Source organism: Oncorhynchus gorbuscha, linkage group LG13 (assembly GCF_021184085.1).
Source record: "Oncorhynchus gorbuscha isolate QuinsamMale2020 ecotype Even-year linkage group LG13, OgorEven_v1.0, whole genome shotgun sequence".
In the NCBI taxonomy this organism is placed as follows: Eukaryota; Metazoa; Chordata; class Actinopteri; order Salmoniformes; family Salmonidae; genus Oncorhynchus; species Oncorhynchus gorbuscha.
The window spans coordinates 70,123,434-70,140,349 of NC_060185.1; the positions used below are offsets into that span (position 1 = coordinate 70,123,434).

The window sequence follows — 16,916 nt, forward strand, 5'->3', positions numbered from 1 at the left end:
TGACGATTTGCTGGGTTTTATTGTGTAAATAAGTATTGTACAGGGCGAGTAACAGACATTCCCACAGCCTTTCTCAATACATTAAAAACAAACAACTATTAAATAAATAATTTTCTTGGTAGGATTCTTTCTTTTTGATCGAAAACAAAACAAACAATTGTATACAGTCTGTGGAAATTCCAGTGCAAAAACAATATTCCAATTAACACCACAAATAAAGTGCTTGGAATGTTGAACTGCCCTCATTTCAGGCAAGCTTTGTTTCAAAATACTGAGTCATTTCACCTGAATGACCACAAAATGAATTTCACAATAAAATGGCACTTGACTGCACCGGTCTCTGCAACGATACATGACAAGCTTCCAGGTCACACGTTATGACAGGAGTTCAGAACTGACACGGTACGATTGGTCCCTTCCAGTATCCATGATGATGTTACTCAATTTACTATTATCAACCCACGGAGGGAATGTTTCTGTCTTCACCTAGTGGTTAGATGGTGAAAATACTGAAGTATCCTTAACAGTTTGTCTGGCAGGGCACTGATATGTTGTGTTGAGGTATTCATTGCAAATGTTGATCATGTGTCTTAACCCACAAACAAATCTTTTTTCTGTAAAAGCTATAAAATGTTTTTTTTTAATATATTTTTTAACTTGTAGTTATTTGCATAGTGTACATTGAAAAGTGTACTTAGTCTCTGCAATTGGAGTGTTTCAAAATGGCTGAGTCCACTACATAGTAAGGTACTGAACTACAAGCAAGAACATTCATAATTACAGTAATGCCACAATGTACTTAGCCAAACAAAATTAAACTATTCCTTGATAAATAAAAGGTACATCTTTCAAAACAAAATCAAACCAATTCAGATTCTACAGTACAGCCCTTGGCCACAGAAATGATTGGGATTCTTCATGTAATTCTGGTCTTGGAGAACAAAAGAAACAGACCATGAATTATTTTCCTATCATTGGTAGAAACCAGTTAATTGGAATTACACAAATGAACACAGTTTCCTTAAAAAGATACACTGCATAACGTCTGAAGCACAGGATAGAATTATGGCAGTTATTCCAAGTTTAATACTCTTTCTCCTTAATGACTATTGAAGGGCTCTCAACTCACTTCAGCACGATTGGGAAACTTTGCATTGAGCTTTCCAGCCGGGCCCTTCCGAGGGCAACACCTAGCTGAAGAATTAAAACGTTAAAATACTACTGTAATAATACAAGGACATAAACTCAGTCCAACACTGTTTGCGGGTTCCAGTTTTGGGTGGAAGATGGTGTCTGTTTGCTCACACCAAGCTCTCCTTTAGCCTCTCCTCGGCTAGCTTCTCTTCAGCCTGCCGCGAGCTGAGCGGGATAGTGTCCATCACCGCCTCTTTGCGCTTAACTGAATTGTCTTTTGAGTGGTAATCGTCACTCTGGTCCTTGGCAAAGTTCACAAACACCTGGTAGAGAAGAGAGCGTGTAAGCTATTATCACAGTACATCCCAATCCTCAATAGCGTACATGATGCTATGTCCAGTCTACTAATAAAAGAACATGCAGAAAGACAAACATGCATAGTGCTGTAATCCACAATCGCACCTCAACGAAAACAACTCTTGACCACAAAGCCTTAAATCAGTGACTGATGGTATCTTACCTGGTCCAGTGTGGTCTGCGACACAGAGTAGTCTTCTATCCGAAGCAGGTCCTTGTTCTTGGCCAGGATGCTGAAGATGTGCGCCAGGGAGGTGAGAGAGGAGGGCAGCTGGTACTGCAGCATGTTCCTGTGCTTCTCCTTCAGGGTGCTGCCCGGCAGCTCGCTCTCAATGAACTTCATCACCGGCGGCAGGTCAGGGTCCGCCCCCGCCACACGCAGGATGATGGTGTACCCGTCTCCAAACCTGGAGAAACAGAGGGAAGGAGAAAATAAGGGGGTGGGGATCGACGACAAGGTGAAAAAAATAATTGTATCATTCTTTTGGCTCACAAGAAAATAAGATGAGCGTTTAAAAGGCAAACAAAGAGATTTCAGGAGAGGTTAAAAAAAATATATAAAAAAACAGAGGCTTGTAAGGCACCTCCCCTTTCAAATGATTACAAAACCGTACATAAAAGTATAGCTAAGAATTATAAACAAATACATCTAGATTTACACAATTTTTTAAAAACATTATGAATTAGGGCGGTTAAAAATAGTAAAATAAAAAATATATCAATACATCATTTGAGCAATTTACTGTATTTAAAGCCACAGAGCACACTTTGTAGGTATTGGCTTGTTTCATATGCATCAGTGAAAGGACTTGTCATTTTACCTATTCTTTAGGTGCTGAACGCTCCCCAAGCAACGGAATCTGCCGTTGACCATGATGGCCATTCTGGTGCACAAGGCCTCACATTCCTCCATACTGAAGACACAAAATGGTAGACACAGACATTAGGTACAGTGTAAAGGAATTGATGAACTAGAAATCACATCCCTGCAAAGGTTAGTCTATGTCAAATAAGCGAATACCATGTCAAAGTAAAGTTAACACTCCAAAAGCTATTATTGTCATCCTGCACAGTAAGTGGGTAAGCAATACTTTGAATCATGTAAACTACGTAGTACAAGCCAATAGGCTACATTTGTGCTAATGAGGATTGCCTAACCGCAGCCTATACCGTACATAAGCTATGCTGCCAACCAATCAACAACAAGACATTGCATTTCAATGTACAGCAGTTAGCTCTTAGCCTAGCATGGCTGAGGTGTTATGGTGTTTCTGGTTACCTGTGCGAGGTGAGCACCACGGAGCGTCCCTCCTTGATGACGCTGTGGATGCAGTTCCATAAGGCCCTGCGCGCTTTGGGGTCCATCCCAGTAGTGGGCTCGTCCTGTGACAAAGAGCACAGCCAGGTTAAGGTTGGCCCACAGGTTGAGCAGGAAACACACAGAGAAGACCAGCAGCAGGGGGGAGCAAGGCATTATGGCTCTTCTAGTGTTGCATTATGCTATTAGAAACTTGCTTTCTCTCTGGCTTTGTTTGTCTTTTCTCTTTCACTCTCACCATGTCTCTTGCATTGTCTCACCACTCAGTTTCTGTCTCTCTCTCCCTTTATCCCGCTCACAGCTGATGTGGCCAGCCCCTCTCTCCAGCCCAATAGGAGCAAAACATAAGCCTATGATTTTCCAGGAACCATTTGAGAGCACTTGTGTGCCAGTGGTAGAGTTTTAATCTAACCCTCATTACACAACCATCGCTGCTGCAATCCCCACCGGGAGAACAATGAAACACCAGTTGTCTGATTTAGAGGAGGTTCCTTTGTTGATATGTCACATCAAGGTCACCTCCAAGCTGATGCAACCAGTCTGATCCCCTTGTGTTGGTGGTTACAGTTTATGTAGGTCTGTGTGTGTGTTGGGACATAGTACGTACCAGGAACACGACGGGTGGTCCTCCTATTAGGGCCATGGCCGTGGAGAGTTTCCTCATGTTTCCTCCGCTGTAGCTTCCTGCTGCCTTGTCCACATACTTTACTAGGCCCAGCTTACGGATGCCCCATTCAGCAACCTCACACACTTCCTTCTCGGGCACTCCACGCAGGACTGCGTAGAACTCCAGGTGCTCTCTGCCTGTCAGCAGTTCGTTGATGGCGTCAAACTGGGGACAGTAGCCCATGTTCTGGTGCACTTCGTCTATCTCCCGCAGTATACTACCAAAGCAAAAAAAGCAAGTCTCACATTTAGACTACTGAAGCTCTCCACTGTAATACCTAGTATGAGCTCTCTGGCACAAAATGACTTACCTTTTTCCAGCCAGGAAAGCTTCTCCACTGGTGACCATGGAGTCTCCTGTCAGCATTTTGAATGTGGTGGTCTTTCCAGCTCCGTTCACACCCAGGAGGCCAAAGCACTGAGAGAAAGAGAAAGGAAACAGAGGAAATATACCTAAGGAGATTGAAAGAGATTGCATGTCATTGCATCGTGTATTTACTTGTTTTAAATCATCTAATCTTACCTCTCCAGGAGGGATGCCCACACACAGGCGGTCTACAACAGGCTTTTGCTTCCTCTTGTAGACCTTGGTGAGCTGTCGGAGCTCCAGGATGTCTCCGTGTCCCAGTCCGTTGACGATCCTCTGCCTCTCTCTGGCCACGTCCTCGTCCTCCTCACCCACCGGAGGGAGCTTGGTGTGCAGGTTAATGGGCTTGATGCAGAAGCGGTACTGGAAAAGGACGGTGATGATGAAGAAGACCACTCCTTCCACGGCCATGGCAAACAGGTTCTTGCCCACCATGTCCCATTCCAGAGGGGATCGGAAGCGGTTCTCACCTGTGAACAGCAGGAGGAGTGGGTTTAGAGAAATGTTCAAGAGACACCTATGCGCTGAATTACATAGAAAAATGGCTCATGGGGAAATGCAGTTCTTACCAAATCTCTCCAGAGCGTCGGCCATGGCCTGGTTCTTCACCATGTCGATGAGACCTCGGCCAAGACAGAAGTGAGGGAAGATCAGCAAAACGTTCTTCAGGATGTTGTTGATACCCCCAATTTCCTGAAGAGGAAGAATATTTAACCCTTAATGTCACCAGATAAGTGGAACATTAACAAAATATAATGTTAATTCTCTGTTGTCTAAAAAAAAATGAAATGGCTTCCTTAGGCAAGGATGAGCACACCACATTATGCAGCCAATGTGTGGTGTCCCTTACGTTGTCTCCGAAGAGCTCCATGACGAAGGTGGAGATGCTGCCGTTGATGCCGATGAGGATGTTGACGGAGGTCAGCACCACGTAGGCCGTGCTGGGGATCTTAAAGAAGAAGGATGCCGGGTACATCAGGGGAGTGATAGACCAGCCATAGAGGAGCAGCAGCAGGGCCAGCACTGGCAGGTTGGTGGACGACACATAGGCCTTTTGTTGGAAGCAGACGAAGATGATGATGACGAGCGTTGCCGGGACGATGTAGTTACACTGCAAGACAAACGAGATGACAAGGTTAGCAATCAATCAAACTAATTCTGTTCATGTAGCACTTTACACTGGTAGAAAACAGCTGCTAAATGCTCAGAAGAAATTCTCAAAATGGCGGTTAGGAGTTCTCACCATATCCCAGATGAAGTTGGCAGTCCAGTAAAGCAGGGGCTGCACGCCGCTGATGAACTGCATGTGCTTGGCCTTGCTCACTCTCTCCTGGATGAGGAAGACTACGAAGCTGGCTGGGACGAAGGACATGGCAAAGATCACGCAGATGGACACCAGGACGTCCACTGAGGTGGTCATCCTACAGAGAGGGGGTAGTTGGGTGTTAAGGAGAGTACACTGTGCTTGGTACACTCTCTACATTCTACTAGGTCAATTACTTTAATGATGTCATTGTTCCAAGATGTATGTGGCGTGGGTACTTACAGTGCCACCTGGGACAGCTGCTCCTTGGTGAGGTTGAGCGGGTGGTTGAAGGCGCGGATGCCAAACTTGCTGGGGTCCTTGCCAGGGGGCAGGTTGGAGCGCAGGATGCCGTTGTTCATCACGTTGAGGAAGGCTCCCATGCTGTGCCATCCCTTGTTGTTGAACCAAATCTTGACATTGTTCTTGGTGTCCAGACCATTGATGAAGCTAGACAAGCTCTCCAGGAATCGGTCTGCGGCTGCACCCTGAAGATATATAATAACAATGGTTTAGATTGGTGAAAGTGATGTTGTGTTCAGTGGCAGAAACGGAGTTATAGTGAATGTGGAAATGAATGAATGGAAGTCTCACCTTCTCCAATTCAAAAATCTTCCTCACTCGTGCGATGGCGTCGTCAATTTCGTCAGCTGCGGGGAGGACGTTGGTGCTCCTGGCACCCAATGAAAAGCCTCCGTACCTAAATTCATTTACCCAGATTTTGTTCTTCAAACTATGATAAGAAAAAAAGAAGCATAATTATTTAATGGCAATTTGGGCTAGACAGGTATACAAAAACAATTGTATAACTCAATCATTGTACATACTATATCATACCACTGTTATAAAAGATGCAATATATATATGAAGGTGATACCTTTTCCCAATGATCTCTGCATAGGTCTTCACCAGATAGTCAGAGATGTTTCTGTTGGTCAGATTTTGCAGGGTGTCTGTCTCACTGATCTTCATCTGAGGGGGTGGCAGTCCTCCGGCTCCAGCAGGACACTCAGGGAGCATTTTCTTGCGGCCGTCACAGCTGCAGGCGCATGCGGGGGACGGCTCCTCCATGGTCCAGTTACCTGTGCGGAAGAGTTCCAGAAGGGTCTCTGGGACCTCCGGTATGGACCAGTCTTCATCACCCATCGTACAGGGAGTGTCACTGAGAGAGGAGGGAGAGAGAGAGATTGAGAGTCATTATCTCCTAAAGAACATTGAAAATATGTGCCTTATCATACACCTATCTGTCATTTTTATTTCCTCAAAGACAGGAGAAATTGTACAAATAGAAATAACCATTTTGTTAGACCCTGGCATATTGAGACTCACGGTATGGGCTGTCCTTCCATGCAGCGCGTTCCAAACCCAGGTCCTTCGGTGAGGGCACTCAATAACCGTTGTGTGCTAGCGTCTTCAGGGGCGTCATCGCTGATGAAGAGGGACTGTTCTTCGTACATCCATGGCTGCAGCTCCAGGCTGGGGTACTTTCCGAAAGGTGGGACGATGAGACTGAAGACCAGGGCAATGCACACAAACACAGCAGGGAGTACAATCTGAGCAAAGAAACCTTTTCTGGAGCGTTGAGCGTACAGAAACCTCTTCCAAATCAAGGCCACAAACTGCTGCCTCTTCAGACTCCATCCCGTCACCTTGTAGGAGCCTTTACCGTCCGATCCGCTCAAGAAGTCTGTCTCTCTGGATTCTGGGTCTGCGTCCGAGTCGTTATGTTCATTGTTGTCGTCATCAATCTGGGGTCTAAGGCAGCTCTGGTGGTCTCCACCGAAGGCATTTCCTCCACCAAAGGCATGATTTCTACGACGTCTGCGCAGGGGGAGTGTACCGTCTAGGCAAAAACACATACAAAATAACAACAATTAACAGATGCTGACATGTTCGAGAACCATTCAAGACTTAATAATCCGAGTCATACCCACAGGCGATTTCTAAAGCGTTCTTACCTGAGGGAACTTCAGTGTCAACTCCGTTGTCCTCTGCCACTTTCAGGAAAATCTATGAGGAGATAGAAAAGACAGAAATCAAACACTATTCCCCAATGCAATGTAAAGCACTTTGAGCATCTAGAAACGAGATATCCATCCCATTATCCATTTAATAATCTATTGTAGTTGTACCTCTTCCAGGGTGGTGTCGGAGACGCCATAGCTGGATATGCCCAGGTCAGGGAGGTGATTGTCCATGTCCTTGAAGAGCTCCACGAAGGCTCCGTCCTTGGCGGCGCCGTAGGGTAGGACGTAGATGAGCTCGTGGCCAAGGTTTTCCACCATGCGGGCGGCCGGGACGTGCTTGAAGATCAGGCTGGAGATCAGGGAGACGTCGGGGGGCACGAAGGCACTTTCACAGATGGAAGCTGCCTGAGCAGTTTCTATGGTAGCTACTTCGCTCTCGTGTTCGCTGCCAAGGCCTGCGTCAGAGCTGCTCTCAGAGGGACAATCCTCCTCCTTCTTAGTTAAGGAGACGGTACTGGAGGAGTTGTGGCAGGAGCTGAGGAAAGGTTCTGGGCCCTTCTTGACCAGGGTGAGGTAGTAGCCTGTACCCAGCTGGTTCTTCAGGAAGAGGGAGGAGCCCACGCAGCACAGCTTGCCGTGGGAGATGATGGCAATGCGGTCGCCCAAGATGTCCGCCTCGTCCATGTGGTGGGTGGAGAGGATGATGGTACGACCTGGAGAGGGGAAGGGAAAACAGTGAGTTATCACACAGGACTCCCCCCAGTAGTTTGTTATGCATTGCTGCTAAAAATAGGTAAGGAGTTAGTGGTTACCTAGACGATATTGGAGCAAGAGGTCCCAGATGCCCCTGCGGGCGTAGGGGTCGACCCCGGCAGTGGGCTCGTCCAGAATCACAACCTTTGACCCCCCAACAAAGGCCAGAGCCACAGAGAGCTTCCTCTGCATCCCTCCGGACAGTGTGCTGGTCCTGGAAGTGCGTTTGTGCGGCAGGCCAGTGTCTATCAGGATCTGTTCGATCTCAGACTTCACCTGTTCCTCAGATAGACCCTTCAGACGAGCATAGAACCAGATGTGCTCCTCAACGGTCAGCCTGGTCAAACCCAAAAACAAACACGTTAGACTTCATATAACAACTGCTCATAACAAACCAATGTAACTATTGACATAAATATTTCCTGTTTTTGGTCATTATAATGAACTTTCTGTTAAAACTGGTTGCTAATATGATGGACTGGGAACACTTACATGCTGAAGAGAACGTTGTGCTGTGGACAAACGCCCAGACTCTGTCGAATAGCACTCAGCTCCGATCGGATGTCTTTTCCCATGATGTAAGCAGTGCCAGAGGTAGGCGGAAACAGTCCCGTTAGAATTGACCTGACAAATACAAAGATGTCAATACTAGATTAACTCCTTTTAAAATGTATAAATGTAACTTTCAACTAAATTTGTATGGGCTATTGTTCACAGATGGCACCAGTTGTATGTCATTGCTCTTACATAGTGGTGGTTTTCCCTGCTCCGTTGTGGCCCAAGAAAGAGGTGATCTGTCCTTCGTAGAAGCCCAGAGTCAGCCCATCCACAGCCAGCTTCTTCCCGTGCCGGTACACCTTGACTAGGTTCTCTATGAAGACACCAGTTTTCAGGTGGGATGGCTCTTCCTCTATACAGACAGCTGAAGACACAACACAACACAATGTAATTCAAATGGGGTACAATGACCATCACATTTTCTTTTGCTTGAATAAACACACAACTGCTCAAATTAATTTGCCCATCATGTGGATAATCAGTTGTTCTGCATCGGAGTTAAATCGGGGTCTTACCTTCACAGTTCCTTCTCTTGTTCTGACTGAAGTCAGTCTTCCTGTTTTCCCCTTCTCCAAACCAGTAGGACTTGGAGAAGAGGAAGTACCAGGGCCTGGGAATACCATACTGACCTGAAGGAGACCACAAAAAACACATACATTCAGACAATGCAAACAACTAAACAATACAATACAATGCAAGTGGCTTCAACATAAGCCTAACAAAATGGTACCCAAACAGATCCATTACAGTGGAATAGTTCAGCTCATGGACACCTACCAGGGAAGACTGACTCGATGTACCAGGTCATCACCATGTAGAGGAAGGAGTCGAAGTACATCATGGTGATGGCGGTGGTCAGGCTGAAGTCGTCCTCCTCCATGGGGCTATTGAACAGGTTGTTCCACTGGATGCCGATGCCCTGCTCTTCGAACAGGGCAAAGTACTCACAGCCAAAGCCAAAGGCCACTGGGGACAGCAGGCTCTGTAGAGAAGGAGAGATGTTAATACACTACATGACCAAAGGTATGTGGACACCTGCTTGTCAAATATCTCATTCCACAATCATGGGCATTAATATAGAGTTGGTCCCTCCTTTGCTGCTATAACAGCCTTCACTCTTCTGGGAAGGCCTTCCACTAGATGTCGGAACATTGCTGCGGGGACTTGCTTCCATTCAGCCAGAAAAGCATTAGTGAGGTCGGGCTCTGATGTTGGGTGATTAGGCCTGGCTCACAGTCGTCGTTCCAATTCATCCCCAAGGCGTTCGATGGGGTTGAGGACAGGGCTCTGTGCAGGCCAGTCAAGTTCTTCCACACCGATCTCAACAAACCATTTCTGTATGGACCTTGCTTTGTGCACAGGGGCAATGTCATAGTGAAACAAGAAAAGGCCTTCCCCAAACTGTTGCCACAAAGGTGGAAGCACAGAATCATCTAGAATATCATTGTATGCTGAAGCATTAAGATTTTTGTTCACTGGAACTAAGGGGCCTAGCCCAAATCATGAAAAATAGCCCCAGACCATTATTCCTCCTCCACCAAACTTTACAGTTGGCACTGTACATTGGGGCAGGTAGCGTTCTCATCCACCAAACCCAGATTCGCCCGTCGGATTGCCAGATGGTGAAGCGTGATTCATTACTCCAGAGAACACGTTTTCACTGCTCCAGTGTCCAGTGGCGGCAAGCTTTACACCACTTGGCATTGCACATGGTGATCTTAGGCTTGTGTGCGCCTGCTCGGCCATGGAAACCCATTTCCTGAAGCTCTCAATGAACTGTTCTTGTGCTGACGTTGCTTCCAGAGGCAGTTTGGAACTCGTGGTGAATGTTGCGACAGAGTACAGATGATTTTCACAGTCCCATTCTGTGAGCTTGTATGGCCTAACATTTCGCGGTTGAGCCATTGATGCTCTTAGACATTTCCACTTCACAATAACAGCACTTACAGTTGACCGGGCAGCTCAAGCAGGGCAGAAATGTGACAAACTGTGCCACATTGAAAGTGACTGAGTTCTTCAGTAAGGCCATTCTACTGCCAATGTTTGTCTATGGTGATTGCATGGCTGTGTGCTCGAATTTTATACACCTGTCAGCAACAGGTGTGGCTGAAAGAGCCAAATCTACTCATTTGAAGGGGTGTCCACATACTTTTGTACATATCGTGTATCATATACAACAACAATGCCAATAAGATGATGAGCCTGAGGAGGTAACCAGCAGCAGAAAAAACAATGATGTGACAAAAGAGTTACATTACAAACACATTTCAAAGAAAAAGCTGCCCTGTTTGTAGTGGCACTACACTTAATAACTTAATGAAAGTGGCTCCTCTTATAAAATGTCACATGTGGACAACCAACATCAACTCAAAATGTCTAGTACATTTAAAAGCATGACTCACAGCGACTATTTTGGCCCCAAAGCCCACATAGTCCTGCCAGGCCACACAGAGGACGTAGGGCAGGTAGAGGGTGAAGTAGATGATGCCCCCGCATGCCGCCGCCAAGTTGGCACGGGCAAACATTGTGCTGATGAGGAAGCACTGCATGATGGTTACCACGGCAAAGGAACCCAGGAACAGGAAGATGACGCCGGGGTCACTGTAGGGCAGCAGGTTCCCCATCTGATTAGAGGAGAGAGAGGGAGGATTCTCATTGGTAAATAGAGAGGAAGTCAATTAACATCAGAAAACCCCCCAAAAAATTCTCACATCAACATAAAATATTAAGACAAGTTATTGTCACGATACCAATATCACTGAAATACTGATATCACTGAAATACTGATATCACTGAAATACCAATATCACTGAAAAACTGATATCACTGAAATACCAATATCACTGAAATACTGATATCACTGAAATATTGTGATTCGAAAAACGATCATTGTCATCCTAAATCCTGGGATACAGTGCAATACCTTGAGCAGCACAACCAGCAGGCCGGCAGAAATTAGCAGGGGGATGAGGCTGCTGATGAACCAGCTGAACCACAGGATGCCATTGTCCAATCCCATGATCCTCATGGTCTCCTTGAGCCTTGCCTCCTTCTCGTACACCACGCTCTTGATGATGATGGCCACAGAGTACATCCAGGCCAGGGTCATGAAGAGGGGCATGGAGCGACTCATCACCCGCAGGAAGCTGGAGGACAGAGGTCATAGGAGGAAATGGAAGCCATTTTAAAGCCTTGCAGTTAGCCACTCAACACAGATCCCAGGTGAATAAGGTCAAATCCTGCTCGGTGTGACTCACATGTCGTCCACGTAGCAGGGATAGGGCATCTGTTGGATGTAGACTCCCGTCTTCTCCTTGACGCCAGTTACTGCGGTGATGATGCTATGCTCGATGATGTCCTGGAGGTAAGAGAAGCCACCCCAGATGTAGCGCAGGTCCTCAAATGGGTCAGCACGAGGACCAGGGTCCCAATATCTGTTAAGAGAGAAAAAAAGCAACGCATAAACCCCCCTTCCTGTAAACCTCTTACAAATTCATTCCCTCCCAAGGAGCAAGGTTCACAACAAATTCAAATTTGACCAAAAAGCTGAAAGTGATCCCCCTTCACAAGAAAATTAAGTGAGTGTTCAAAATGACCCCAATGACACAGGCATAAAACACTGTCCAATACATCTAGTAGATAGATTGGGGCGCTTTGAATCAACATACCCGTCTTTGATCTTGTTGGTGCGCTCCACGTTATCGATGTCCATGCGGATCTTGTAGTTGACGTTGGCCGGCAGTTCAGAGCTGTTGGCCTCAATATCTGGAAACACAATCCCCGCCCAGAACTTCCTATCGTCCAGGAGCGCCATGGATTTGTTGACCATCCTTTCCTCATTGGCCACGGGCTCCATCTTATCCAGGTTTACACACTGTAAGCAAACAAAACGCATTTGTTAAAGGCCTATCCTCATCTGGTCTTGGCCAAGACTAGCAGATCTATTCACATGCTGGAAGGGGGGGGGGTGCTTTAAATGGAATGTTCATCAGGTTCCTGGCTAACTTGGTCCAGCTGTGTTTTTCTTTGCCATTTCCCATTATACAGTGGAAGAGGTTGGGGCAAAGTAAAATGGCTGCAATTGACTACTGTTTCCACAAAGAGAGGGCAATGACTGGAATGAAAACTCTCAGGCCCAAAGCACCTTGACGTGTTTCACTTGTTGTTTTAACGCCCGCAATTATGTAATTGGTATGTATTGCAGAAGGTGCTGAATGGGGACTTTACCAGAAAGAGAACAAAATTCAACTGAGGCTAAGAAAGGGGCCAAGTGACTGTGTGTGTGCGTATGAGCGACACATAGAGAGACAATGAAAGAGAGCGAGACCTCCATGAAGCGGGATATGCTCATGATGGCCTGGTCCGTCTCGTTGAAGACTTCCCTCCAGGTGACGGCTGTACCGTGGGGATGCGTGTCCTGCGAATGTTTGGTCAGGAAGTTGGAGACGTCCTCCACAGTCCACTCTGAGCCCGCCAGTTTGGAGGTGAAGAAGCTGCCAGTGCCATTGTTCTTCAATAGGGTCTGGGAGAGAGGAAGGAAGAGCAGGAGAGTGACTGTGAGGGGACTTTGTGGTACCGTCCCGCATCTCTCCACAGGATGCCAGTGTTGACCATCTGAAAGGGCTGCTTCCCATCATGTATTTTGTTGTATTGCTACTTGCTCTGTTACTGTGTCCTGTCATGGGTGTTGTCTCTGAGTTAGTATTACAGATGCCATTCTATAAGCCAAAAGCATTTCAAAACTGAAAAGAAAATATTGTATAAGGTATTCTACAATGGTGCTCTACAAGGCTAACATAAGTGATGTTGGCTGTAGTAGAGAAAACAGATTAGTCAGACATACCCTTACTAGGTCCATGTGTTCGCTGCTCTCCATGAAGGTCCAGACCTTGGGCTTAATTTCCTCCCACATGCCCCCCAGCTCTCTGAGGACCCCCAGCTCCTGGAATGTTCTGTTCACCTGAAGGAGAGGGCAAGATTGGGACTGTTGGTGTTCTGCTAAAACTACTACTGGGACCAGTGATGTACTGTAACTAAGAGGTATAGTATAACTGATACACACCTCGTGGATGATCTTCTGTGTGGCCGGGGTGTCGGGGGTGTACAGGATCTTGCCCATGAGCAGAGGCTTCAGGGCCTGCCAGATCATCCTGGACACGGGGCTGGACTCCATGCTCCTCATCATAGCGTTACAGTATGGAGCTGGAGGGGGTCACAGAAGGAACAACGACGTCAGGTCCAGACAAGAATGTCACAACTAGCAAAGAAATCGGTTCCCCGCGAAAAGACAATTGAATATCACTGAAATACATTAACACAAAGGAGAAGTTGCCTACTGGATGTGTTGTCGTAGGCAGAGATGGGCTCCTCTCCGTTGGTTGTGTTGTGGTTGCCGAACAGAGCCTTGTAGTTGTTGTCCTCGTACCAGTTGAGGGACTTGATCTTTAGTCCGCCACCCTCGGGATGGCCACAGACGATGCGCGACACAGCCTGGTACATGTGGCTGGGGGAGGAGGTGGCGTTCTCCGTGAGGAAGATGATCTCGTTACGCAGGTCTCTCCAACTCTTCACGCTGGCCAGCTATTTGGGACACAAATGAGTGTGATGTTAGCAAATGGGGTCAGGGGGTCATCTTGTAGGATGCAAATGGGAATGTGACCTGGACTTGGAGCAATTCATTGTGATTCAAGACCAGCTTGTTGACATGGTGAGATGGATACATATTGTTATAAGGCAACTTGTAAATGTGTTGTAATGACTGTGTGTTAGTCTTCGCCTTATACCTAGTACCTCAGCACAGCCATGCTAAAACCACAGTAACACACGCCCCTTGTGTGTTAATGCCTTATTGTTCATTATTATTATTTATTTTTAACGCTATTATGGTATTTTACTACCTTGGTTTTTTATTTATTTCGCCTTTATTTAACCAGGTAGGCAAGTTGAGAACAAGTTCTCATTTACAATTGCGACCTGGCCAAGATAAAGCAAAGCAGTTCGACAGATACAACAACATAGAGTTACACATGTAGTAAAACAAACATACAATCAATAATTACAGTAGAAACAAGTCTATATTAGATGTGAGCAAATGAGGTGAGAAAAAAAGGCCATGGTGGCAAAGTAAATACAATATAGCAAGTAAAACACTGGAATGGTAGATTTGCAGTGGAAGAATGTGCAAAGTAGAAATAAAAATAATGGGGTTGGTAATAATGGTTCCTTGGCTGACCAGCACATTTTTACAACAGCCTGATTTTGCTACCTTGCATTTCTGGTCAAAAATGTATCTTCATACCGAATTATAAAAAGGCGAGACTCAAGAGTAGACTAGGAGCAGACTAGGAGCAGACTTGGCATTAAAAACACAACAACAGACCTCACAAGAAGCCTGTAAGGTGTGTGTGCTAACTGTCCTAATGGATTGTAATGTACAACGTCTAGTAACAACATTCATACAATACAGTGCTAACAAATGTGTCCTGTTATGTCTGCACAGAAAAGCTAGACCTTTTGTGGCAGAATTGCCATTTTATGTTTGACCTCTTCTCTCTCACTATCTATTTCTATCCTTCTTTTTCTTCGCTCTCCAAAGCTGGTTTCCTCACCCAGCATGGGGGAAAACAAAGAAAGTCAGGAGTGAGAAGAAAATAAATGCCAAAGGGAAAAGGTTACTCTCGGTCATTCATCACTGGGGAGGAGGAGGAGACGTGGTCCCGACTGGTGACTCTCCCAGAGCCTATTTGACAATGTGGTTACATACATGCCAGTCAGGCCCTCCCATCTCCTCTCCTTCCCCCCTCTCCATATAGACGGACCTGACTCAGCACAGCCACAAGGCAGTCACATGGTTCCAATCGAGCCAAGGTGGCGCACCTGGAACAGTGTGTGTGTGTGTGTGTGTGTGTGTGTGTGTGTGTGTGTGTGTGTGTGTGTGTGTGTGTGTGTGTGTGTGTGTGTGTGTGTGTGTGTGTGTGTGTGTGTGTGTGTGTGTGTGTGTGTGTGTGTGTGTGTGTGTGTGTGTGTGTGTGTGTGTGTGTGTGAGAGACACGGGGGAAACAGCTGTACACACTGAACTCTCACACAATAAGTCATAACCACACAACAGGAGCTCTGGACCCCTGAGTTGTTTCTAGGGCTTTGGTTGGGGTCAAGTGGCCATACCACTATATAACTCCAAGGTAATGTGCCAAACCAAGTAATATTTAGTGACTTAGAGTTTCTTGACATCTTCAGATACATTGTTGGGGTTAGAGGGCAACAACGAACAACAAAGTGTGTCTATGAAGCGCTGGGGTTGTTGTAGTAACTCCTAAAGACTGTACACTATACTGTAGTTAAGGGCCTTTATAAACACCACATAGCAGTTCTACATAGCTCAAATCTCATTTTATTGGTCACGTACACATATTTTGCAGGTGTTATCACGGGTGTAGCGAAATGTTTATGACATGGGTATGCAGCTGCAACGTACCATGTGTTTGCGGACTTAGGAATCTATATATACTTATAGGGGGTTATCCTTATCGTTGTAAGCAGAGTAATCAACAGAGCACTGACTGGTTGAGAAAACACAGACACAACACTTGGGTAGTCAGGCCCGCCATCGAGCCAGTCTTATAACCTCCTGTTTGTTGTCATAGGGGCATGCATTCACCTTGTCAGCTAAAGTTAACTTTCTTTTGCGTAAATGCTGACTTGCCCGCTAACTTGTTTAGAAACCCTTCTCTCTTTGTTCAGCTGTTCCCAGTCATCTATCTCCTGAGGAAATCTAGGCTCAGAGACACTTGATACCAATACAGTTACTGCCAAGTTACTTACAAGGCCGTTTTCTATTGCTGTGGAGGACAGTATAACTGACAAAGAAAGAAAATAGCAAGAACACAACGAGAAGAGATATTCGCAATATAAGAGATATCCCCAACATATGTGTCAGGCCTACAGTACTTGACTTCATTGAAAGAGGTGAATGACTTCATTGAAAGAGGTGAATGCCTCCTTCGTCTTCTGTTCTCATGTCTTTCACAGGAGGAAACTGTGATTATCATCACATTAGAACATTGGCCAACAGTTGTCCTCGACATTAAGCTGTTGCTCAAACGTCTAGGGACCAACTGCCTCGGGACCAACTGCCTCTCCAATTGACTTTCTAGCTACATGTACTAGCAATCCAAACAAATTGGGTCAGGTTATCAGGCAACAAATAAATACTGCAGGGAGTTGAGGGGGACAGCACAATGCCACGTGCTGTTTTTAAGCCAACCTCTCCTCCTGTATGCTGTGAAACTTCAAATAAGACTAGATGAAAGGTTGGGGTGGGGTGAGAAATATGTGGTGGCCATTTTGTAATGAGGGGGAGAACAAAACTGCTGTACACTGAGTGTAGAAAACTTTAGGAACACCTTCCTAATTTTGAGTTGCACCCCATTCTTGATACACACGGGAAACTGAGTGAAAAACCCAGCAGCATTGCAGTTCTTGACACAAACCGGT

General features: G+C 46.0%; 1 protein-coding gene across 1 annotated transcript in view; it reads right to left on the minus strand.

Moving 5' to 3' along the window:
• LOC123993448 (phospholipid-transporting ATPase ABCA1-like) overlaps positions 1 to 16,916 on the minus strand; it is a 42,662-nt gene continuing 25,746 nt past the window's right edge. The window contains exons 9-37 of the mRNA XM_046295610.1: positions 13,760 to 14,003; positions 13,486 to 13,625; positions 13,267 to 13,383; positions 12,751 to 12,945; positions 12,092 to 12,297; positions 11,681 to 11,857; positions 11,347 to 11,569; positions 10,826 to 11,047; positions 9,201 to 9,405; positions 8,939 to 9,052; positions 8,613 to 8,787; positions 8,358 to 8,489; positions 7,925 to 8,202; positions 7,278 to 7,825; positions 7,104 to 7,155; positions 6,475 to 6,988; positions 6,023 to 6,307; positions 5,740 to 5,878; positions 5,389 to 5,633; positions 5,086 to 5,263; positions 4,693 to 4,953; positions 4,412 to 4,535; positions 3,999 to 4,312; positions 3,787 to 3,893; positions 3,417 to 3,693; positions 2,771 to 2,874; positions 2,313 to 2,405; positions 1,655 to 1,898; positions 1 to 1,457 (exon numbers count right to left, since the gene is read on the minus strand). Of these exons, the coding sequence (XP_046151566.1) occupies positions 1,302 to 1,457; positions 1,655 to 1,898; positions 2,313 to 2,405; positions 2,771 to 2,874; positions 3,417 to 3,693; positions 3,787 to 3,893; positions 3,999 to 4,312; positions 4,412 to 4,535; positions 4,693 to 4,953; positions 5,086 to 5,263; positions 5,389 to 5,633; positions 5,740 to 5,878; positions 6,023 to 6,307; positions 6,475 to 6,988; positions 7,104 to 7,155; positions 7,278 to 7,825; positions 7,925 to 8,202; positions 8,358 to 8,489; positions 8,613 to 8,787; positions 8,939 to 9,052; positions 9,201 to 9,405; positions 10,826 to 11,047; positions 11,347 to 11,569; positions 11,681 to 11,857; positions 12,092 to 12,297; positions 12,751 to 12,945; positions 13,267 to 13,383; positions 13,486 to 13,625; positions 13,760 to 14,003 (6,069 nt within the window). The 3' untranslated portion in view covers positions 1 to 1,301. The remainder of the gene's footprint in view (positions 1,458 to 1,654; positions 1,899 to 2,312; positions 2,406 to 2,770; positions 2,875 to 3,416; positions 3,694 to 3,786; positions 3,894 to 3,998; positions 4,313 to 4,411; positions 4,536 to 4,692; positions 4,954 to 5,085; positions 5,264 to 5,388; positions 5,634 to 5,739; positions 5,879 to 6,022; positions 6,308 to 6,474; positions 6,989 to 7,103; positions 7,156 to 7,277; positions 7,826 to 7,924; positions 8,203 to 8,357; positions 8,490 to 8,612; positions 8,788 to 8,938; positions 9,053 to 9,200; positions 9,406 to 10,825; positions 11,048 to 11,346; positions 11,570 to 11,680; positions 11,858 to 12,091; positions 12,298 to 12,750; positions 12,946 to 13,266; positions 13,384 to 13,485; positions 13,626 to 13,759; positions 14,004 to 16,916) is intronic.